At 44.5% G+C, this 25752-nt stretch overlaps 1 protein-coding gene across 4 annotated transcripts in view; it reads left to right on the forward strand.

Annotated features, from left to right (window-relative positions):
- Rai2 (retinoic acid induced 2) overlaps positions 1 to 24948 on the forward strand; it is a 64241-nt gene extending 39293 nt beyond the window's left edge. For 2 of the 4 annotated variants that reach the window (XM_038316579.1, XM_038316574.1), the window contains exon 2: positions 22986 to 24948. In XM_038316579.1, the coding sequence (XP_038172507.1) occupies positions 23010 to 24599 (1590 nt within the window). In that variant the 5' untranslated portion in view covers positions 22986 to 23009 and the 3' untranslated portion in view covers positions 24600 to 24948. Of the gene's footprint in view, positions 1 to 11226; positions 11426 to 18876; positions 19634 to 22985 lie in introns of those variants that run through there. The other 2 variants (XM_038316576.1, XM_038316578.1) reach the window with 2 other exon arrangements.
- Positions 24949 to 25752: the final 804 nt, after the last annotated feature.

Consider the following 25752-nt stretch of genomic DNA (forward strand, 5'->3'; position numbering starts at 1 on the left):
AGCAGATTTTCTGGGTCAATAGATATGAATGCTTTCAAATTGCCCTCCAGAAAGTTCTTAACCACCTTACTTCCTTATCAACATGCATATGTTACACTGTGTTCTTCATTCGTTTACTCATTTGTCAATTCATTCACCTATTGATTCAGCACGCAGACTGTGTACCAGGCAATGGCTACCCAGAACCAAATGCACTAATCACTTCCTACCTAGGCTGGCCTTGGGTTTTCTTTTGGCCTCTCTTAAGAGCTCTTGGGACTGGGTCTGGGTTGCTCAGAGACTGGCCAGCCAGGATAAGCTCTCCACTTATGAGGTGGAGATTGTGGCATGGGCAGACCATAGAGAAAGAGTCCTCAGCCCTGTCTGCTTCTGGGGGTCACATGTGGACCTTTCTACAGCCTGATTTCTCGGTTCAGTTGTGGAAGATTCAGATTTCACTGATCTGGGCTGTGACTTGGGCATCCTGATCCTTCAAAGCTCCCTTATCCAGTCTCTTGTGTGATTACCATTTCTCTCTCCAGACTCCCTTCCTAGGGACTCTGGCTTCCTGAACACTCTCCACTGGGTCTCCACCTACTACCTTGGTTCTTGACCTGTCACTTTAGATTTGATTTGATGTTAATTGTTCCCTCATACACATCTTGCTCATGATGGAGCATAAGAAACCAGCCTATGCCAGGCTTATGTTTGAATAAATAACCATTGTCATGGAAAATTGTTGTTGAACAAAAAAAAAATCACTCCCTCTTCATCATATTTATTGCTTATTTATAGTTTCAAATATGTCTCATTTTATTTAGCCTTCCACAAAAAAGGTCCTTTGACATCCTATCTTTTATTATAATAATACCCAATCCTATTGTGTGGTTACCATGTGCCAGGAACTAATAATAGTAAGTGGTTTGAATCTATTGCTTCATTCCCATTAACAAGCCTGGGGCATCCACATAGAACTATCAGTCCTTGTACCTGTGAGGAAACTGAGATATACAGAGGTCGTAAGACTTGCTCATACTTACATGGCCAGCCTGGATACCTCTTTCTTCTTTAATGACATACAGTCATTATACAAGCCAGAAGGTTTTCTCTCTGTCGTGTGGTGTCTTTACATTGGGTTTCCTTATTTAATTAGAACTACAGGGAATGAGTGAGTATGCACCCAGGAGCTGTGGGGGTGCCCTCCAACCCCCCCTCAGCTAACACCATGACAGGGTGCTCAAGACAGAGTTTGGGAAGAAAATCATTGTGCTGCTTAGAAGACAATCAGTTTTACATCTCTTATGTTGCACCCACTGAACTGGGGTGTCTCAGTCTTGTGGAGAAACAGCTTACCTAAGTAAAACCAGATGGTTATTAACTACCAAGGGATGCCAGGCTCTTATGCCATTCACAGTGTCGTACCTGCATACTTTTAGAATAGTCTGAGGGGGAAAAAAAGAGAGGCAAAGTAAAGCGTGGGCATGATTCAGAAACAGCTTGGATTTGTCTGTCTTTGAAAATGCGAAGGGCTTCTCCTCTGCTACTTCTCCTGGGAGAAATCAGTGGCTCTCGGAAGTCAGTAATTGTGATCTTGAGTCACAATTTCTTCAGTTGAATCAGAGCCCGGTATGGGAATGCAAGATGGACCCAGCCATGGACAAAATCAGCAAGGGGAGAGTCCGAATCTGCCTCTTGGAAGGAATTAGCCAGCCTGAGAAGAAAATAGATTTGAGAAATGCATTTGGCCTCAAGGTTCAACGGGGAATGCAGGTCAGATTTAGCCAAATGTCTTTAGTCACGGTTCTCTCCCCTGTTTTTATCTCCCACACAGCTCAGAGTTTCAAAAGAGAGGGCAAAGGTGAACCTTTACACCCGTGCCCTTGATAGTTCCATTCACATCAGTAGAAATAAGAATTCTTTTCAGTTTCTAAGCTGAAGGTGTGTTATTAAAATATATGCAAAATCATTCATTATTCTACTTGTATATTACTCAACTATTTTCAGCTTATTAAGATGGATTTCTACTTCTGTCTTTGTGATCATAGTGTTCAACTCAAATTCCAAAAATGTCACTAACATACCTTCATTTTCTTTTCTCCCAAGAATAAGTATCACCTATGATAAGAAAAGAAGCTGGAAATATTCACATGGATTTTGACATAGCCCTAAGGAGTTAGTCATTAAAGAATTTCTGAATTCTAATTAGCCTTCAAATAATCTTTTCCGTGGTAAAACGCTTCTGCTTGGAAGAACACCATTTCAATATGCTGTTTGTCACCTCATTACCTGAAGGCTGCTTGGAGGCATTTTGTGGAATTCAAATCATTTGAGAGCACAAAGGGACTGTATGAAGTCTCAGAAGATATGCAGAACTTTGATTCCAAACTCTAACCCTGTTGCTAACTAGCTACATGGCTCGAGACAAGCCACCTCCCCTGGACCTTCTGTTTCCTTGTCTGTGAAATGTATTGTTCTAATTTTTGTAAAATGGAAATCAGAAGACTGTACGTGACAACCTCTCCCTTTCTTTCCTACTATGTAAATTGCTGGTTTCTTTACACATGTGTGTGCATGCATGTGCATACACGTACAACACACAAACATATTCATGTATGCATATTCATGCTCATGACCTTGTATATCCCTCTCTTTAACTTCTTGGAGTTGGAAATGATATCATACCATGGTGTCCCTTTTCCTTTTAGGTCTTTGTTCATAGAGGTCTTCGCCGATCAGTTATAAAAAAACAAAAATGAACAATACCATGAAACTTGTATTATAATTGTATACATGAGGCCCCCAAATTAAAAATGAATCTTAATCTGGATGAATGATGCTACTAATGACAACTAGAAAGTTCCTTAGAAACCAGACATGATTCGAAGTTGAACATTCAATAGGAATTGGGAAATTCCTACTTCACTAGTAGGTATCATTTTCCTCCCATTCTGTAGGCAAGGGAAACTGTAGTCCAGAAGAGCTAAGTCATTTTCCTAAAGCCACACAGTTTTCCCCAGGTAGAAGCAAGGTTTGTGTGCAGGTTCAATTTACAAGCTCACAACTGTGCTAATAGATCACAAAGCTTCTTTTATGTTTTCTATTTGAGGGTTAAACATGGTGGATGCAAGTGGCTGTGCCTAGCCTTTTAATAGGGATATTGACTATCTTCTCCACCATGTAAATTAAAAGGGAAGACTTTGCTTTAAGGAACCTCTGCCTGTCTGCCTTTCTCCTGCATATCTTGAGAACCGTGCAGGAGGATCAGTGCCATTGCTTTGATGTCCCTAACACAGGACCTTTAGGTGGAACAGCATCCATTGTCAAACTGACAATGTATTTTGTCCCTAGCTGACTTGCTGGTGACCTCTTCTCTTCCTCCCTCCCTCTTCCACCCACCCCGTCCAGATTCAATATTGGTATTTCCTGGAAAGCAGTTTTGGCTCAGAACCTGCTATCTAGTCCACAATCTGAGGCCAGCTTTGCTTGTGGCCTCTGTTATTTTACTTCCTAGAATGCTTATATTTGGGGCCTGGTGTTGCTGCTTCTTTTGTCCTGTGGCAAAAGGCCCCTGGCAGGTGTCATGGGAGGTGCCCTTTCCCCCCTTGCCACTGGAAGCCTCTGCTCTGTATTGGGTTTGTGTTGAGCCAATCCCACAGTGTGTGTACAGAGAACCACAGGGACTTCTTTCTTTCTGGAATACTTCTGTAATAACTGAACTGCCTTTCTCCTTAAAACGGGTGATACACAACATGAAATCCAACGATTCCTAAGTGGTCAAATGGTCTGTGCTGACAATTGACAAGCACCTGTGCCAATTGAAAACATCAGAGAGATAATAAAAAAACCATGTCCACCCCCATAAGAAAGCATATTAGGCTTATTTCCAATCCATTCCCCCTCTTCTTTCTTTCCAGAAACAACCACTTTCTGATTTCTAATGCCACTGTATATTTTGAATTGTTTTTCCCATTCGTGTCGGTGAAGCCCTGCAATATGCGTGCTTTTGTATGTGGCTTCTGCTCAACACCATCTTTTGAGCTGCAGCTGTAGCACTTCAGGTAGCAGCGGTTCATTGCTTTAAATTGCCGAGTGGTACTCCATTGTACAAGCATGGCATAGCCTAATTATCCATTCATCTGTTGACAAACATGCAGGCTGTTCCCAGCGTGAGGAACCTGTGAGCAGAATTGCTATCAATGTCTGTTATAAGTAGTTGTGTGATTGTGTATTTGGACTTGCAGGAAAAGGACACACATGAGCAGAATCACCAGGATAGAGGAGGCTAGCATTGAACTTCATTGGAAGCTGCCAGGCCTGCACCAGGTCTTCGTATTTTCAGTGATAAGATCACTCAGGTGTGTGTGTGTGTGTGTGTGTGTGTGTGTGTGTGTGTGAGAGAGAGAGAGAGAGAGAGAGAGAGAGAGAGAGAGAGAGAGAGAAGGAGGGAGGGAGGGAGGGAGGGAGGGAGAGGGAGAGGGAGAGGGAGAGGGGGGGAGGGAGGGACGAAGGGAAGGGAGGGGAGGGGGAGAGAGAGAGGGGTCAGTGTGTGTATTTATTCATGTGTACGGGTGCACATGCACACCCACCACAAATGTGTGCAGATCACAGGACAGGCATGCGAATCAGGGGACAGGCTATTGGTGTTAATTATCACCACTCTGCCTTCTCCTGAGACATGGCCTCTTTAAAGCTACACTAGCCAGGTTAGCTGACCTATGAACTTCTGGAGATGCTTGTATCTCTGCCTCCCCTCTCCCCATAAGGGCCTGCTGGGGTTACTGTTACTCATGAACCCACTTCCCCGGGGCACTTGGTGTTTTGTTGTTGATGTTTGTTTGTTTGTTTTAAGAATTTTCGAAAATGTCTGTTGCTGCCTGCTTAGACACTGAAGGTCCTGTGGGAGGGAAACAGAGTGTTAAATTTTTATAGACATGAGTTTTTGTTCATAATCTCTATCCCTAAAGTAGTCTCTCAGCACTAAGAGGTATCTTGGGGCTGCCGCAGGGCCAGCTGAAGACCAAAGTGTGGGGGAGGGGGCGGGGCGGTGGCAAGATAGGGAAGAGGAAGGAGGCAGAGAAAAGTCAGGACCGAGAAGGCATGCACAGGAAGCACAGAGGCACACCACAGTAGCCACAGTACAAGTCTCAAGGGAAAATGGTAACACACACACACACACACACACACACACACTAAGAATTTGACACATAAGTAGCTAGCAGGAGCAGTCCAGTTCATAGAGTCATTCAGGGAGAACCATCAGGATGTCATTTTCTATTATTATCATTAATCATTACTATTACTAGTACTTATAATTATTTATAATAATTAGTATTAACTATTATTCTCATTATTATTATTTTGAGATAAGGTCTCACGTAGTACAGGCTGACCTTGTACTTGCCATGGAGCTAGTGACCTTGAAATCCTAATCCTCCTTTGCTGGGATTAAGATATCCATCACCATGGCCTGTTTTTGCAGTGCTGGGGACTGAACCCAGGGCTTTGTGCATAGTAAGCAAACACTCTACCAAGTGAACTGCATAAATCTCAAATATTGATGTGGATAAAAAGATGACTGGAACAAGAGACTTGGCTCTAGAGCAGTTCCCAGGTGTCCAAGGAGATGTCCCCAGCTAGGTCCTTGGGCAGCAGAGGAAAGGGTGCCTGAACTGGCCTTGTCCTATAGACACAGTGATGATTATCTTGCATATCACCATAGAACCTTGATCTGGCGCTGGATGGAGATAGAGACAGAGCCCCACATTGGAGCACTGGACTGAGCTCCCAAGGTCCAGATGAGGAGCAGAAGGAGGGAGAACATGAGCAAGGAAGTCAGGACCGCGAGGGGTGCGTCCACCCACTGAGACGGTGGGACTGATCTAATGGGAGCTCACCAAGGCCAGCTGGACTGGGACTGAATGAGCATGTGATCAAACCGGACTCTCTGAACGTGGCTGACAATGAGGGATAACTGAGAAGCCAAGGACAATGGCACTGGGTTTTGATTCTACTGCATGTACTGGCTTTGTGGGAACCTAGTCTGTTTGGATCCTCACCTTCCTAGACCTGGATGGACGGGGGAAGGCCTTGGACTTCCCACAGGGAAGGGCACCCTGACTTCTCTTAGGACTGGAGAGGGAGAGGGAGAGTGGGAGGGAAATGGGAGAAGGGGAGGAGGTGGAAATTTTTAATAAATAAATAAATTTTTAAAAAAGGGATGATTGGAATTTCAAAGGCTGTAGTCGGAGGCTGCTAGTTCATTTTTCAACTGCCATAACTCAAAATAATCACACAGAAGCTATATTGTTTGTAATACTGTTTGGTCAATAACTTAAGCATATTTTTAGCTAGCTCTTATATCCTAAACTAACCCATCTCCATTAATCTGTATATCGCCAAGTGGCTGTGGCTTACTGGGTAAAGTTCTTTCTGGTGTCAGGCAAGAATACATGGCTTCCCCCTGACTCCGGTTTCTTCCTCCCAGCATTCAGTTCTGTCTTCCCCACCTAGCTCTATTCTACCCTATACAGGCCAAAGCAGCTTCTTTATTCATTAATCAATAAACACAACACATATACAGAAGGACCTCCCACACCAAATGGCAGCCTTATGATGGCAGCTACTGTGTCCTCAACGTGAGTGCTGTGGCTGACAAAGCTAAGGGCTTCACTGAGTCAAAGACAGGACATGGCCTTCTGAAAAGACAGACATCTCAGCTTCTATGTCAAGTTCCTAGAGATTCAGGGAGCTTATAGCTACTGAGAAATTTACTCACCCTGGTCTGGGGATCAGAAGGGCAAGAATGAGTCAAGGATCCCATCAATAAAGTAGGAATGGCCCCTGCATACTTCTTGAGATGCTATTTAAAGCTGCAGAAGTCATTTGGATATACCCTTTGCCCATGTAAGCCCGACTTGAGTAGCAAATGTTCTGATCAGTTTGGTCATTCCAATGTGACAAGAACTTCTTGTGTCCTTAGATGAACCAGTATTTTTGGAAAGAAACTCAAAAAGAATGTAATAATGTTAAAAAAAAAAAAACCAAGGTGAAAGTTTACTATTGATGACAATCCCCTGGGCAATGGTTGGGGAAAGACTTTTGAATGACAATCTTTGCCTAGAAAAATCAATATGTTGGACAACAAAGGGAAAGGGCTCTTAGAACACGGAGCTATAGATGGTGAGCTCTCTCAAAGTAGAACCTACCAAGATCTTACTATAAATGGTCTCAGGTGGGGAAAAAGGCAGCAGATCCAAGTTTCCCTGTGCTGCAGATGAGCAAACCAATGAAAGGTCCAAGGAGCAAAGGAAGTGCTGTCCTTGAAGTTTCCTCTGATAAAAAGTCAGGTGATCTGGCTCTCCAAGGACGTCTGTTTGCCTGTGTTATAACAGGGTCCCCCTGTTTGTCTTCTGCCACCCTCCACTGACTGGCATAAACCTGGCCACCTGAGGAGCTTCACGGCTCAGGAAACAAAACTGCTGACTGCCCTGCCTCTCTCTGCCTCTCTCTGCCTCTCTCTCCCTGCCTCTCCCTGCCTCTCCCTGCCTCTCCCTGTTCACTGGAGGCAAACCCCTTTGTCTCTGTAAAGGCTGATGAAACACACGGTCAGTGCTGATGAAATACGTGTTCGGTGGCTCATTTATGCAGTAACTACTCAAGGACTAGTAAAGAACCCATGCTAATACATCAGCTCCAATCAGGAAGGAGCAGCCAAAGGTGCTTGGTAGTGTGACAGCAAGGAAGTTAGTATGACGGAAGTCTGGGGTCTGGCTTGAGGCATTTGGGCTACTTTTGTAGCTCTGTCTTTTAGCCAGTGGGTTTGGGGGGCTCTGAGTATAGAGAAAGCAACTCAGTAGATTTTCTCAGATGGTGAAGACAGCCTGTTTGCCCCCTACTTAGTTTTGTGAACACTTGAGAGTGGGTCCCCGGAAGTACTGTATAGAACTGGCAACTGTTACATTGAGTTGTAGCAACAAATTGAAAACATACTAAAGCTTAAACATAATGAATTGGTTTCTCAGTCACGCAAAGTCCCCAGTGGTTGTTTCTGATGGATACCCTACCTCTAAGCCAAGAGAGTGGTATAGGCCCTTGCATCTTGTGTTCAACTGTCTTCATTAGGTGGCTTCCCAAAGGCCCTTATGAAAAGGATTGGAGCATCACATTTGAAAAGAAGGTTTATATGAGCCAGGTATTGAAGTGGGTCCCACTACTTTTATTCCCAGTTGATTGGCCAGCATTCAGACATGATCACCACTAAGTGCAAGGTAGACTGGAAACTATAGTCCAGGAATAAGGGGAGGTAAGTGGGATCAACAGCAAGTCAGTCAACCCTAGATGAAATGTTCTTGGACGGGCTGGCGATGAGCTTCTGCTTGGGAAGCAGGCTAGTTCTGAGGCATAGTCAGCTTTCCATTACTGTCACAAATATCTGAGACAATCATCTTATTAAAAAGATGGTTTATTTTGCCACTCAACTTTGGAAGCTTCAAGCGACAACATGGCTGATTGTTCCTGTTACTTTATTGCCTATGGCAAAGTAGCACATTGGGGCATGGAGTGCACAGGGAGGCAAAATGTATCCATTTCAAAGTCAGTCAGTGAAGAAGAGAGGAAGAAGAGGTCCAGACATTCCATTATTCACTTCAGGAACATATTTCCAGTTGTCTAAAGAGCTTCTGTAAAGCCTCACCTTTTAAAGTTTTCCCGGGGTCAAAGATTAAGCTTTTAGCACTTGGACCTCTGAGGTACGTGTATCCAAACTATGTTACATAGGAGACAAGAATTGAGCTCTAGAAAGCTAAGGGACAGCTGATTCAGGCAACACTAGTGACTAGTGACAGTGATGGGAGAGAAGGGAACTAAGGCACAGGTTGGCAAGGAAACGAGAGCTAGGTCCGTCCAAGGTTCAGAATTAGGCCAAGCAATTATGAGTTCTAAAGCGGGAGCCATTACCTATTCTCCCCACCCCCATGCATGCTCCCAAGAATCTCTGCTCCGCTTCCCTCCCACCTTCCTTCCCTGCAGTGAGTGTTGTTCATGTTCTGGAAAGCTTTGTTCCTCTCTCCCATCAAAACAACCATTTCCTGGGGATTCACAGGGCTGGAAGGAGGTAGGAAACAATAATTCAACAAATCAAATCCCACCAAGGTGGTACCAATCTGCCGGGTTGCTGAGAAACAGATGAGAAAATGAATGGAGAGTACCTTGCAGGGTGCCTGGCACATGCTAAGTCAGAGCTCAGTAAACAGTTTATCATTATCTTCCCGTGGATGTGTGAACAAGAGGCTGTAAAGAATCAGGTATTAAGGAGCTAGCAAAGTCCTGGGAACTAAATTGCTTCCTCCTGTCCTTCCCACCTAAATGTCTTATTATTGAACTGAGGCCTTGTACTCATTGAAAACTGCACTGGTTGAATTGGCGATCCTTTAGGGCACGAGGTTCATTGCTTAGGGTGACTCTGAAAATCCCTGGAAGAGCTGGACATCTGTCTAATATTCCGAGCATCTTTGTCTCTTTTCCAGGCAATTACTAGTCTTGGGCTCCAGCTGCCCAGCTAGCTGGACCATGGTGGACACACCTGTCCTCTTATGCCTTTCCTCCAGTCTTGTACTTGTTGTAGAAAACCCTCCTCCACTCTCCTATTTCTTCTGCTGAAATGCTGACCAAGTGGCAAGATTCAGTGCATATTACCTGTGCCATAAAGGTTACATGATAGGAAAACACTGTGAATGGAACAGATGAGAAAGAAGAGGAGTGGACATAGTTCTTGATTTAAGCATCACCCTTGTGTAGAAGGAGCAGCGGGCTGCGTCCCTCCACCCAGATCCCGCACAGCTAGCTTTACACCTGAAATAACAACACACAAATTGTATTCATTTAAACACTGCTTGGCCCATTAGCTCTAGCCTCTTATTGGCTAGCTCTCACATCTTGATTAACCCATATTTAATAATCTGTGTAGCACCACAAGGTGGTGGCTTACCGGGAAAGATTCAGCATGTCTGACCTGGTGACTGGCTTCATGGCAACTGACTCACTTCCCTTCTTCCCAGCATTCTGTTCTGTCTTCCCTGCCTACCTATGTTCTGACCTATCAGGCCAAGCAGTTTTCTTTATTAATTAACCAATAAAATCAACACAAAACAGAAGACCCACCTACATCACCCTTGTTTCATTCCTACTTGATCACACACATAGTGTGTGTGTGTGTGTATGTGCGCGCGCACGTGCGTGCATGCACGTGTATGTGTGTGCATGTGTGTGTGTGTGTGTGTGTGTGTGTGTGTGTGTGTGTGTAAGTAATCACATGCATTCAGAAGGAACTCTTTGCCTAAGTAGGAACTAATGCCTATATTGTCCATTGCCAGCAAGCTAATGTTCTAGAGCTGATCTTTTACCTCCCCACCCAAACTCTGTGTTGTTTATGCTACGTTAGCTTAAACCATGATACTTGCTTTAAGATAAATACAATGAATATTTAGTGACTTGAAACAACTCAGTATCCATAAGATCCTGCTAAGTGTATTGTTCTTAAGAGAGTTGCCCCCAGGCAGAGGGATGCTTCTGAGAAAACAGAATTCCAGAAAGAAATCACACTGTTTAAAAGATAAGTAAGCCCTCCCGCACCCCATTCACACATTGTCTGCATACTTTTCAGAGCAAAGTTGCCATCGTTATCGTCATCATTAGCATCAGGCAGTGCACACTAGGAGGTGAAGTGGTGTTTATTTAATTTTGGTCCCTGAGTTGGAACACAGGATTACTAGAGGAGAGACTTCCCCTGTTATTTATTCCAGGGACATCTTGCAAATAATATTAAAAGGACTTTTTGGAGGGCTCCAGATACATTTCACCAAAGGAACATATCAACTAAACTGACCATCTCTTCAAAAATTTGCTTTTGATAGCTAGTCCTCTCTGGTCTCCTTGGGAGCCTTGCTTTTTACAAAATCTTGAGTCACATTTTTCATAAGCTGATTCATTTGAGGCCTGGGCATTGTTATTAAAGCATTATGTCTTCTTCACATGAGGCAGAAAAGGATCCACCTGTTGGGGAAACACATGACCCTGCATAGTGGCCTAAATTAGTGATGTCATGATCACATAATAATCACTGACATTTTTAGGGTATGGTTGGCATAGGAGATAATGTTGGTATCCTGTCATGTCCCCTCACATTTACCTCTTACTAGAGGCTGCTTACTTCAAACACCTGTGACTCTCCCTAAAGCTTTATTTTTTTAGGTTTGGTCTCTGGAGTGCGCTAGGCCTGGCCAGCATGCTGGTTAGTTCGAAGTGTCAAAGAATGAACACATCTTCCACTAGCCCTTGACCAGTGATGGCTGGAATCCTAGCCTCTCCGTTGACATAGCTCTGGAGAACATGCTCTTCACACTATTTCTTGCCGTTCCCTAGTCGAACTGAGCTCCAGTTGTTTAAGTTGGTAAGTTGCTTAATAATTTTGCTTTTTCCCCCCTTTCCAGGCTCTCTGCTTCATTTCTTCTCTGGTCTTTTCTGACACTCCCCCAAATACACTATTTCCCAACAATTCTTTGTCTTAATTAAGGTCTTTCTAGGTGGGAAACCCCCGATAACTTGCCAGCTGGGCTCACTCAAAGCCAGCTACTCTCCCTGCAATCTCCCTCACCATGCTCATTGCCTGGGGCAATGGCCATTGAGTTTCCATTGTGGCAGTAGCCTTATATGTTCTATAGGAGATACAGTCCTGTACTTCTTTCATGGTAAGGCAGGAACCAGAATAGTGGGAGGCAGTCAGTCCAGTAACCCGGTCCCGTGAAGAAAAGACAGTCTGGATGTTGCCAAAATCTCTATACTCGAAAGCACAAAATGACCAATTTCCTTTTGGATGAGAAATAAATGTTTGCTTATTGAGTCTCTAAAGATATGACTGACTATGTCACGTTCATATCTTTCCTTAACTTTGAGTGCCTAAAGGTGGAGGCCATGCTACACTTGGGTACCATTTTAACATGGCCAGCTAACTTGATCATTTCTTGTAAGGTCTTGTCTCTATGGAAAGATATCAAGATAGACGGAAGGTTCTTCCTGATTAGTGTCTCGGAGTTTCTCAATTAGAATCCCATTTCTTTTTCCATGGCTTTATCATTCCCGGCTTACATTTATTATATCTGTCAGGGAAACATAATGCTTGAGCTTTATCAGTCATATACCTAATCAAGACAGTCAAATACTACACTGAAAATTAGTTTATCAGCTTCTTTCTAGAAAATCAAATTTTGGTGGGGGGAAAACTCAATTCTCACTGCCCAAGGTGAAGCAGGAAGCGCCAGATGTAAGGATAAATGCAAGTCAAGATGAGAAACAGTAAGAAGTCACGCATATGTAGATTTTCCTAGGACTGGGAGCACAGAAAGTCCGGAGTGAGTGTGTTTGGTCATTTTAAAAGCAGAAAGAAGTCTTGCCAAAATGAGGACCATCTCCCTTATGCTCTTGTGGTACTTGTTCTTGTGGAGTGTACCCCAAAACTCCAGTCTCCCTTATGTCTCCTCCCAGCACACCAGGAAACAGCTAAGCTGCTGCAGCCTTTGCACCTTAACACTGCCCCCTTGTGGCCCACTGAAGAACGTTCATTCTGTGTTTCATTCCTTCACAACTCCCCTAGAGCTGTACTAACACTTAGACTGAGCAAGCTCGTTCTCGCTTAGGCATACATATTTTGGAACATTCTCTCCTTTTACTCTGGCCTAGTTATCACAGAGTCCCTCTTTGCTTCCTGTCTCCCTCTTATCCCTTCCTTTATCTTCCTGCTCTCCAGGAATCCTTTGTTTTTGTGAGTGGGAAGATGACCCTATTACCATTGGTAAGTGGGGAGAGAAAGCTACTTAAGCCCTTGTGCAAAGAAGGAAAACTGAAGGATTCTAAGTGACACTATGCGTAGCTAAATGGCAAGAACTTCAGAATCCTTGAACGTGCTCATGAATCCACATATACAAGATATAAAGTTTTACTCTTGTTCTTTCTCCTCTAGTCTTTCTGCCGATTTTTTTTTTATATTTCTTACATCTTTTCCTACCATCTTGGATTTCTGATACTGGGAATGTTTGATATTCTAGTACAATTGGAGTTGAGTGAGCTAGGGGATTTGCCTGAAAACTTCACTGTCTGGTACCATGCTCATTTAGGACCTTCTCAGTTTCTAGTAGCTGACTTTCAAGTGGATCTTTGACGCAACGGGGTTACAAATGAGCAAACCTGTTCAGATGCCAGTGAACCTTTGATGATGCTACTCGAGATGCTTGGGGAAAATGTGCACAGTGGGTCCAATGAGGAAGAAAGACAATGACGCCATGACAAGGTGACAACCAAGACAATGGCCGCTGCAATGATGATAGCAGTAACAATGAGGAGGACAACTAAGAAAGCAGTGGCAACTGCAGTGACAACCGTGGTGAAGATAAAGATGATGGCACTAGCAAGTGACGGTGGAGCCAAGGAGGACAGCGTGCTGACGGTCTTGATGAGCATCCCATGGGCCAGGCACTGGAGCGTGTACTTTACTTAAGAGAGCTCTCTTCATATTACAACCATCCCGCAGGAGAGGTCTTTATTTTTCAGTCTTACAGAGAGGGAAACTGAGGCTTGGAACTAACTTCCCCAAGGCTTTCCAACCGGCAGTTAGTAAAAGTTGAAGTTTGTGCCTGGGCCTCAGTTCAAAGATTTTCTTCCTTATCATTCTCGGGAGGACACAGTGCCCAGAATGAACTGGCACCATTTCTCCACCAGGGGTTGATGAGGGGCTCGCAGGCCTTAAGAAAAAGGAAAACACTGAACGCAAGTCCTCTGTACTCTAGAATTCTACAACTCCTTCCTTCTAGTGACCCCTCAGAGGGTCTATTTCTGGCATAGTGGTTTCTGGAAAATGTCCTTCTAATGACATAGGATTATAAACAATCTTTTTTCCCAGAACAAAAATTTAACCTTTGTATCTCAATCTAATTAGAAGTATTTTCTCTCTCAGAAGGCAGGTTTTTCCCCCTCTTCATTCCAAATTTAAGAGGTTTCTTTGTTGATAGAAAAAAAATTCCCTCACACCCTAGCTCTTCAAGATAATAGACCAGGCCTGAGACCTTAAACGTGACTTGTGCTTTTGTGCAAACTGCCCTTCTAGCTCAGGCACCTGAGAATGTTTGGAGGCCGCGTGTCTGGTGGGAAGTTGTAGAGGCTCAGCTGAAGGCAGGGATTTAGCAGTCGGTAGTTGGCACAGGTCACTGTCGGTTTAAGTAAGCCCTGCCACCTCAACAGGTCCTCGTGATTGTATCCTGTGATGCTGGGGCATTCTTCTTCCCTTCTATGGAGACTCATCAAAATGTGAGGAGAACATGTCTTTCCTCCTAATGTCAGGGTCAGCCCTCTATAGAAAATAAACACTGCCCTCTACCTAGAGCCAAGTCCTTGTCCTCACATCACCCCCACACAGCTGTCTAGGAACTGGTATTCCCTTGTAGAAATGTATTCCTTCATCTCCATAGGAAATATGAGCCTGGAAAGGACAATGGAGAAAGCAGACAACCTTGGGAAAGTGTGGATTTGGTTTCTGTCTTGAGAACTAAGCCAATAAAAAAGGTGATGTCTCATTAGAGAAAATGGAATAGGAAATGCAGGTCTAGATCACAATAGGTCCCCAGATAATTTTTGAAAGGATGGATAAATGAATGAACACAAATCTGGATTCCTACTCTGCCTTATACTAGGACCTGCAATGATCTCCAGGGCCATTGTTAATCCTTAGGAGGCAGGCTATCGACTGTTAGGACAGTAGATGAGAAAATAAATGGAGAGCTTTATATATTTACCAGAAAGAGAAAGGAAGTAGAATGACCCACCCAGCCAGGCTCCCAGATTTCTCTTCAACTCTTCTAGAGGCCAACAAAGACATGGAGTATCAGGCCTGAGAACTGGGGCTTCTCTCTTTTCAATTCTGCTTGGCTCACATGTTCCTCAGTGTCCTTTAACATCTGAAACAAAGACAAGGGGTTCAGATAATGTGCTTTGGTGGAAGAAACACAGTTTTGAGACCCAGTGTTCACTGTGCTGTGTGAACTTGAACAAGCCACTTGACCTCTGGGTGTCAGCTTCCTGCTCTGTAAAACAGGAAGGATGGAGTGGGCTAGTGACCAGTCTAAACTTATTTAGACAGAAGAGCCCTAGAAATCTAACTGAGCTCTGCCTGGGAGATTTCTCTCTCTTGCTGAGTGGCAGCATTTCCTTCTTATGCTCCCATCAGGGAAAACTGTACACATGTACACGCAGACACATAAACACCGTGTGTGTTCTTATGTTTTTGTATTAACATTGCTACAGGAATACAATGAGGATGAAAAGTATGAGATGGTAAACTGAACATATATAACTTTTATAGTACCCCGGGGCATGCATTTCTCTTTTTTCTCCAGGACAATCTTCAAGCTGTTGATGTCAGTGGCCAGTTAATGACACTGTGTCTGTGCTCACCATAGTTTGTAAACCAGTTGAGGAGCATATCTAATAACTGTATTCACTTTCTGACGAAACTTTCCACAGTCAATGCCTATCTTTACTAAGGTTGGTCTCGGCTGAAATCTGTATGACCGCCATAGCTTTAATGACATAAGTAGTGGTTTCAGGAACTCATTTCCAAAGTTAATTTGGATCATCACATTCCTTTTGGGGGAATGTATAAGTCTCTGCATGTAAAATGGAGCCAAATGTAAGGTGTGTGACTACTTCGTGTTATTTTTCATATTGTAACCAATTTAGGAATGCATTCAAGTAATAATTATGTTCAGAGCTTTGTGTGATGTTTAAAGCAGGTCCACCCTGTGGGGAGAGGAAACCCATATTTGAACCCAGTTGGAGTTGCTTCCTAGATAGTGCACCCTGGGTCCTGAGTGGTGAAATCATATGTGTATACAGTATTAATGGACAAAAATACTCTGGTTGGTGATTTTTTTTAAATACAGAATTGGTTAATTTACTGAGGGTATTGTGTAAGTCCTAGTCAAAAGTGGAAATAGAATAAGAATGGGGACTAAATGGAAGGGAGCAGGATTTTCTCAGAGGGCCCTAGCAAAGCACCCTTGCAAGAGGGAGAAACTTCTCACCTCTTCATGAGAGTAGGGTTCATAGGGAGACAATGTGAGGGCCAGAGGGAGGTTGAGAGGGTTTGGGGTGATAATGGTTTCTGTGTTTTCTGTGACTTAAGAAGGAAGATCAGTCACTATGAAAGCCAGATCACTAGCTCTCCTGGGCTGTGCTAGCTGTAGGTTGAGGACCAACCCTGATTGCACATTAGAATCACCTGGTGAACCTTATGTACTCCAGGGCCCAAGCTGCATCCCATAATAGTGGAATCAGTCTTGGGGGTAGGATCCAGGCATTGTATATTTTAATTGATCCCAGGAAATTCTAGTGCACAGCTCAGTTTGAGAACCAGTAATAGGCAAGTGCTTTCAGACCTTAATATGCGTACACATCACTCAAGGGTCTTGTTGACATGAAGATCCTGATTCAGTGGATCTGGGTTTTGGCTTACAATTCTGCATTTCAAACAAGCTTGTGAGTGATGCTGTTGTAGCTGCTCCAAGGACTTCAATTTCAATAAGGATGTAGACAGTCCTGCAGACCAGACATAATTGATAACTGGTACTCACTCCATATAAACTAGGGCTATTGGTGTTTTACCACTGGAGAAAATAGCTCTTAGGAAACTTCCAGGATGCACAGCCACGTGCCATGTAACAATGCTTTGATCAAGGATGGACTGCAGTACAATGGTTATTCCACAAGATTGTATCACCAAGTAATATCTTAATCATATCCTATTGTATAGACACAGCCTGTTGAGTTTACAATTGACAAATTTGACCGACACTATGGAATCTCAGCATATATCAAAGTCATTAAGTGACATGTGGCAATCATTTAAAAATAATTGCTACAGGAAAGAAACTTATATTGATTAGAAAATGTCTAGATGAGTTTTATTTTGTTGGAACAGGATAATAAGTCACATTTGCACCCTGTTTATGATAAGGAGCATCACTGGGAACAGACTACTCAACAGGGACAGATGCCCAAAGACCGGACTTTTAAACCTTGCTCGAGCCTCTTAGCCCAGAATATGTCCAAACTAGCCCAGGTCATTAAAGTTGTTTTCCCTGAAGTGAAGTCTACTTTTTGAATGACCTCAGTCCAGTCATCCCAAGGGCTTCACAGGGCCTTCAAGCAACAAGTGATCTTGGCTTAAGTTGTATGAAATAAATCCCTCCCCACTTGTCCTCAGCACTGAAGTAGCCACTCTTGAAGTCTTTGCTTAGAGCTGCTGGATTCCTCAGACCAGGCACCCTGTGCAATCTTTTGGCTAGCTTCTATGGTGAAGATGCTTTCAATTCATTAAATACAGTCAAACCTTTATCTAGATGGTGGTCTGGGCCTCTAAAAGGGTTCCTAGTATACCCTGTAAATGCTTGGCCCAGAAATCAGGCTTTCCCTGAGTCAGGGATTTTGCCACTGGAATTTATAGCACATGCTGAGATTCTTTTAGTTTGAATTGGCACTGGGTCTTCAGGGGTGCTTTCAGTGGTATGAGTTAGCATGTGACTGAGGACATTAGGGGTAAAGATAATAGGTTATTTGCAAGCTGCTGTGTGTGTGTGTGTGTGTGTGTGTGTGTGTGTGTGTGTGTGTGTGTGTGTGACTCACTTAGTCTTAAATATCCACAAAAGGAAATAGGTGAATTTTAACATCTGGAGAATGTCTAAATTATCTGAGTGGTGATAATCAAGTAGCTTGCTTTTTAGATGAAGCCTCCTTATAAAAGAAAGTATCACATAAAAGTATGTCAGCTTAAAGTAGATTTCCTGTGCAGTGTTGTGGAAGAGATAGCAAAGAAGCAGGATAGCTTGTACGGATGGCTACCCAGCAGGGTGTGGGTGTGGTTCTGCTCACTGACTTACCTACCACCTGGGAGATGTACCTGAGATCACCTCCATCATATATCTGGTTCCTTATAAAGAAAATAGTCATTCTGATTATTTTTTCTGGTTACAGCAGACAAACACAGAATGATCCCACATTCTTTGTCCACAAAATACTTTCACATATATTTTGTCTCATGGGAGTCCCTCACAGTGGAGGTGGTGGCCACCATTATGCTATCCCATGACACCAAGGGCCCACCCTGTACTCTTCCTCAAAGTTCATATACCTCTGTAGTAACTGGTCTTGCTGCTCTAGGTCCTAGTTTTCTCACCTGTCAGAAATGTCTGGAATAGGTTAGAGAAATGCTTATAAAATTCAACACCCTAGTTCACCAGGGTTCTACAAATGGCAGCCCCGTGGTCAGAAGACAAAGGGTGACAATACCAAGCCCAGAAATGCTTGAATATTCATTCCCGTACCAATTCATCCAGAAAACATTTTCTAAGTGCCTACTTAGTTCACTAGACACAGTGTCAGCTCCAAAGAGGAAGGCAGTCTCCTGCTCGTAAAGAAACAAGGAACTACACAAATTCATTGTGAGGGCAGAGTCGGGACTAGACAAGGTTAAGTCCGAGCCCTGTGGGATCTCCGTGAGAATGAAGGAAGAGTCTTTCGAGCTGGGTCCCAACATCTAACCCATAAGCAGAAGTTAGCTGGGTAAAGACAAAGGTCAGAGAGGGCTCCAGGATGAGGAGGCAGAACATGTCTGTGGCATAATTTGATATTTATAATACAGCAAATCTGTGACTTTACAAGCCTCTAGGTCCAGCTATGTTCTCAGACCTTCCTTTCGCACCATTCTTCCACCATGCTCTAACACACAGTGATAATGAACATAGGAAAAATGGTCGGTGAGTTTTTTTAAACCTATTTGAAAATGAAGTTTTAGAAAACCCAAACACAAGGAGACATTCCCTGCCCCTTTTGCTTGAGCTTAAGTTAGTGGTTGCTATGATGCTCTTCGATTTGAAAAAGCCCAAGCGCATCCTCTTCCCAGACTAATCAGCAGCTTGGCTGAGTGGGGCCTTTGCCTCCTTCGAAGTCATTAACTACCTTCCGGGTTCATCCTCAGGGAGATAGACTTGCCCTTTAAACCCTCAATTCGTGAGTTGCTATTTTTCTTCTCAGGGCGTACATAGCCAGGACTTCTAATACCAGCTTCTGCAGCAGCAATGGCAGAGGCATCACCCTCTAGCACCAACCCTTGTCCACTGCTGACAGTGTCCGGAGCTGTGGGAGGGTATTGCTTGGCGGGTTGAACAAGAAGAGCTGGGACAAGTAGAAGAGAGAAAGAACCTTTCTGGAGTGTGGCAAGCTAGATGATGGACCTGAGAACAGTGTTATACCTGGTAGAGAAGAAGCAGCAGAAACAGCCCGTCTTGGCATGCCAGTGACCCTCCGGAGAAACGGATGGAGTTATTCCCAGGCAATCTTTGGCTGAGAACTCTTATGGCAAGGAAGGCGGAAGTGAGACTGTCCAGTGGCTTCCTTTCTTTTTGACTCCCGAAAGACTTCAAATTTATTTCCTCCACCTGCACTCTGGCGTGGCCTGCATGCTCTTTAGCTTGTCATGTCTGTTTCCAGAAACAAGGAGACCCCCAGAAAAGAAGGACCTGCAAGTCTTCCTGTCACTTCTGTGACCTGAAGACAGGTGGGTACCAGCTAGTAGGCCGAGAGATGTCCTGCCGTTGGTCCTCTCGTAGAATTGCCATAGTCATTTCAGGCTGTACTCCCCAGTAACAGAAACGCCAGTGGGGACGAGCTAGAGCAGAGCCCCAGGGAGAACCTAGACTGCTGACAGGTTCATGAGTTTGTTGGGAAACACGTGGCCTCTACTTTGACTAGGTCTTATTCTCGGGTCATCTTTGCTGCAGTCCTCCTCAGGCGATTGTTCTTGCTAGAGACCAAAGTATGGAGAGGATGCCTGAGAGTGGCCTGGAATTCTAGTTCCGCTCTCAGAGTATACTTAAGCTAGTTATCTGACTTCACTGTGGAATGAATTTCCCTGTTGACCAAATGGGCATGATTCTAGTCTTCTGAAAACGTCATCTCACGGACTGAGCAGTCAGTCATGCACTGGAATTTCTCAGCAGAGGGTGGAACCAGGCAAATGTGCAACTACTCCATATCTTGCTGTCTGTGGGAGGCAGCCAACCGTGCAAAGGTCCCTTCTTTGTGGCCTTATCGGGACAATGCCGGGAAAGGCAGCAGGCATGTTGGGGTAGAGACCTCTGGGAAGTCCCCTACCCTGGCAAGTTCCCATCCTCCCACCCTGATCAGAAGAGCTCTGCAGGAGGTGGCAGGCCTACATCAGGGCCAGGCAGAAGGAGCTAAGGGAATTTCCCAGGAAACAGTGAGGGGCTAGCACTTGAGGTGAAGGTATGTGCAAGTGACGGGTGGAGAGGCATTCAGAGAATTGCCTTCTTTTCCTCGGGAGTGGGTGAGGGGAAGTTGAAAGAAGGAAGGACTAGGGAGGGAGACCATCACTTCTGGAAATCTAAATAGACACAGTCCTCATGAGGAAGTACAAAAAACTCAAAGATGGCACAGAGTATGTCTTGGTTTCTGCTGTTACCTCTTAGTCATCGGTCTTGGGCGGGTGTCTGGAGGTGGCTTCTCTGACAGTTGCTGCCCTTGTACTTAACAGTTCCACCTAAGCTTCTCCTCGTCTTTTTCTCATTCTTTCATGGGAGTTCCAGCCAGTGTGAGGGACCAGTTGGACTTTTGTGGAGGAAATCTTAGATTCCTACAGCCTCCACAGGATTGTGTGCCTCGGGAACAAACCTTTAGCCAGCTGCTACTGCTGCCTCCTCTGGTGTGTTGTTTCCCCCATTCATGTTACAGATCTTGTCTGATGGAAAACGTACAGCTTCTCTAGATTATAAACTCCATAAAAATAGAAGCCTCATCTCTTACTCACAGCTTAAACGCTAGTCCTCAGAATGCAGTAAGCATACACAAAATAAATGGGTTATATAAGTAAATGAATGTATGCATGTGAGAATGATTGTCGTTTTGAAAATATGACGTTTTCTGGGCTGAATTAAGGTTCTCTCTTCTCAAGAAGAACTAAGCCCTTTGGCTAGGGTAAGTGCCCTCAGCCTTTCTAGAAGCAGGCTGCCTCCCAACTGTCCTAAGGAGATTTCTTGCCAAGGTACTGGGTCAACTTGTAGTTTCCAGAGGGCAGATTGCCCACAGGGACACGGGCTTTACGGTCCTCCCTTGGAATTACTGCAATGTTTCTTGCCAAAAGCATGACACACCACTTATACGCTACAGAGCTGTTTGTACTTTCTCCACCCCCTCCTTCCTCAAAGCAACTCCTTATTCTGTGCATTTGACATGTTTTGATGGCTTGAAAATGTCTTGGAATTGTTCATTTGTTAAGACTGCATTCCTATAGTAAGACTGCATTTAAAGCACCATGATGTGGCTTACCTCTCTCTCTTGTTTGAGAGATTGTGATGACAGTTTGAGGTGAGAGGATAAGGGCATGATGACCACAGGACTAAAGTTGGGTTGTGGGGTTCTTCTATGTGTTGCTTTTATTGGTTAATGAATAAAGAAACTGGCTTGGCCTATAGCAAGGTAGAAGGAAGGTGGAGTCAGAGAGAAGCCATGTAGTTCCTCCAGACACAGATGCCCAGACTTTTCCCAGTAAGCCACAGCCTCATGGAGATACACAGATTAAGAAAAAAATGGGTTAAATTAAGATGTAAGAGTTAGCCAATAAGAAGTTATAGCTAATGGGCCAAGTGGTGATTTAATTAGTACAGTTTCTGTGTGGTTATTTCTTGGCTAAGCAGCTGGGAACTAACTAGTGGACTTCTTACAATAGAAGTCTACATAGGTAAGACAGGTGAGATCAAGAATCTGTTTTGCCTCAGGCTTTTCCAGTGAAATTGAGGATTATTGAATTATTATTAAGCCCAGCCACACTCCAGAGCTGCACAGATCCCTGAGTTAGACATGGTGCCTGCCTTCTCCATGGTAACAAGGCTAAATATGGACGCGTTTCCATGGAGAGCCATACTGCAGCTGCAGCCCTGCTTCCTCCAGGAAGCATCCTCTCTGGGCTTCTTTGGCCCCCTAGGAAGTGGCTGTCAGTGTTCAGGAAGCATGTAGGGCATCAAGACCATGGCTTTGACCTTGGAGAATTTTTGTTTCCAACAGATCTTTCATTTCTCCTAGACCTAGACCCATCAGTTCTCTTTCTTGGTAATTAGTTGCTGGGAGAGGGCAGGGGTCAGAAAGATGACACGTGAGCCTAATGGGCTCGATGACCATTCATGAAAACCATTCCATCTTCCCTTTGCTCTGAGGAGCGGGGTTTCCTAGGATCAAAGCAAAGGGAATGTGATTGGCTAGCGGGAGACAGTAAGACAACTATAATGAGCCTTGGGTAAACACACTGCTCTCTCAATCTCCAAACCTATTGGAAGAATTTTGGCCACAGAGTTCTTGAAATGCTTTCTGAAATTTTCCATAATTTCAAAACATTCTCATAATTACATCTACAAAGAGTTTTTTTTAAATGTGCCATTCTATAGTCAAAGACTATTCAAATGAGACAAGGTTTTGTTTTTCTTTAAGGGAAAGTAAGTCTGCTGCCTTTTCAACTTTGAACTAGCTCAGATCTCTACATTTAACTGTCTGACAGAGCAATGTGGAATGAAACTTTGTTTTTGTTGAAAGATCAAAATATAAGCTGAGTATTAGGCTTAAAAATATTCTGTTTAACATCACTTGGCTATTTAGAGATTACATCATGTGTGTTTATAACTTAATCGCCTGTTAAATTGGGTCTTTATAAGCACAGCTGATCATATGGGTGTGTTCGTGTATATTAGGAAATATCTATAATGAGTATGTATACATAGCGAGCTGGGTTGTGCTGCCCAGTTAACTAAGCGATGGAAACTATTTTGAGACTGGAGAGATCTTGCGAGGCAGTTATAAATAGTCTCTTAAGAAAGATTCTTATTGTGTGTTCTGTGTTGCAGGCCACGTGGCACCAGAGCCAAGTGATGGACGACCTGCAGTCCCAGAACCTCTCTATGGACATGGCTGACTCCCCTCCCACTCTGGCCAACAACAGACTGGAGAATGGCATGGCCCAGCTGATAACTACCGAGGCTTGGAACATCAACTCCACTGACCTGGTCAAGAAGGCCCTGGTGACCGTGCCAACCCCATCCATTCTGAACCCCCCCGCTGAGTCTCAGAGTGGCATGGCTCTGAAGGTAGCGGCCACTGTGCTGCAGCCCCTGTGCCTCGGGGAAAGCCCCGTGGTGATGCCCATTCACATGCAGGTGGAGGGAAGCTCTGCGCAGGAGCTCAACCCCAACGGCAATGCCACCTACGTGATGACGACACAAGGCCCCGTACAGCTGCCAGTGGTGTTAGAGCAGCATGTTTTCCAGCACCTCAACTCCCCCCTGGTACTGCCACAGGAGGCCCCATGCTCTTCCAATGCTATCCACAACAACCTCTTCCAGGGGGCCGAGAACTCCGAAGCCCAGCCTCAGCTCCTGGACCTGCGGATCCCAAGCCAGCCGCAGGAACCCACATTGCCATTTGAAGCTGTGCTCCAGAATTTATTCCCCACCCAAGGCTCTCTGGGCCCTCCACCTTGCCAGCCTCCTCCTGGCTATGCTCCAGTGCCTCCGCAGCCCTTTAACTCTCCCTTGTCCCCCCTGGTCCCACCAGCTACTCTCTTGGTGCCCTATCCTGTGATTGTCCCCTTGCCAGTACCAGTGCCCATCCCCATCCCTGTCCCAGTGCCTCAGAGTTCTGACTCTAAGTTCAGCCCCAGTTTTCCCAAGCCACCATCTTCCTTCAGCCTGCACTCCTTTAAAGGCACCCAGACCACGCTGGAAAAGGATGAACTGAAGACCCTAGACATACTCCAGCCAAAAGAGTATTTCCAGCTCAGCCGTCACACAGTCATCAAGATGGGGAGTGAGAACGAGGCCCTGGATCTCTCCATGAAGTCAGTACCCTGGCTCAAGGCTAGCGAAGCTAGCCCCCCAGTCTTCCAAGAGGATGCAGCCCTAGACCTGTCCCTGGCAGCCCACCGAAAGACCCAGGCTCCCCCAGAGACACTGTATGACAGCAGCGTGTCGGCAGACAGGCAGGGTCACACTGTGCTGGAGAAACTTCCCAGCAGTATGGACATGACCTTTGCCCCTGCCAAGTCTCGTGAGGCCTCGGCCATGATGGATAACCACATCAACGGCAGCAATGGCACTGAAACGGTCAGCCAGTCCAGCCACCCTGGCAGTGAGGTGAAGGCTGAAAATAACCTTGAGATTGTAAGTGAGCCCCAGACAGCCAAGGTCATTGTCTCAGTTGAAGACACTGTGCCGACCATCTTCTGTGGCAAGATTAAAGGCCTCTCAGGGGTATCCACCAAAAACTTCTCCTTCAAAAGAGAAGACTCTGTGCTTCAGGGTTATGACATCAACAGCCAAGGAGAAGATTCCCTGGGAAATGCTGAGCCCCTTAGGAAACCCAACAAAAACCGGAGCATAAAGTTAAAGAAAGTGAACTCCCAGGAAATACACATGCTCCCAATTAAAAAACAACGGCTAGCCACCTTTTTTCCAAGAAAGTAAATAAGGGCTTTAAAACATTTTTATGATTAGGACATGGGGAAAGGTGCATTGGTTTTTTAAAAAGTCATGTAAAACAAATTATCTTTGTTAATTATTTTGGGGTGTAGGTGGGAGGCAGAAAGGCAAATTAGCTAGAATCATTTTCTTTTTTAATTTTTGACTTTTCACAAATGAGTAAATAAGAGCAACCTATTTTTCAAGCAGATTGCACATTTTTTTGCAGCTTTAATGGAATATTGGGTGAATCAGAGGGGTAAAAGCTATTTTCATTGCCACAAAGTGCTTTGATGATGTAATACCTAATAAAGGGTAGGATGAATATTTCACAATAAACGTTTGTTTGCACTAATTGGTTGCAGTATTCTGTCATTTGTAAAATTTACATTTCTCAACTGGCATGACTGGCCTAAACCCTGGCTTGTAAAGAGTCTCTAATTTATTACTGTTTAGAGACCTAAGCTCTTCAGACATGTTGGGAAATATTGCCTTGTGCCCCAGAGAAGGAGGATTCAGTGTGTGTATGGTCTCTAGCAAGTCACTTTTCCCTCTACGCCCTTTTCGTGGACTAGGGAAGGTAAAGAGAGGAGAGTTTCAAGTACTCAAGGCCCCTTTCATTTCTCGTCATTCTTCAGTGTGTTTCCTTCTTGGACTTCCCACATCTTAAAAACAAAGGACTGTAAAAGAAAACAAAAGCGCCTTTGGTTGGCACTGAAGCCCATGCCTGTAGTTCCGCCCCTCTGGTGGCTGAGGCTAGAGGGTTGTAAGCTGAAGGCTAGCCTGGGCTTCATAGCAGGTCCCTTTCTGCCCCCGAAAGAAGTACCTCCTCTTCTCTTCTAGGACCTCAGAGTTAAGCTGGAAATGGCTGCCCTTCGGCAGAGCAATAAGAGCATTGTCCTTAATGATTTACGAGTCCTGTGAGTCAAGTGTTGCCAGTCACTAAGAATCAGATGAAAGTCAACGCCATATGAATTTAGACCACAAAAAAGAGAAAGTCTTTGTTGGATTAGCTCAGTCGTTCTCAAGGGAGGATGATTGTGTACCCACCTTCCCACCGCCCTGCGACCACCACTACCAGGCGATGACTAGTTGAACATCTTATGATGCAAGATAGCTCCACCCCCAACAAAGAGTCACCTGAGCCACAGTGACAACC

Source organism: Arvicola amphibius, chromosome X (assembly GCF_903992535.2).
Source record: "Arvicola amphibius chromosome X, mArvAmp1.2, whole genome shotgun sequence".
Lineage (NCBI taxonomy): Eukaryota > Metazoa > Chordata > Mammalia > Rodentia > Cricetidae > Arvicola > Arvicola amphibius.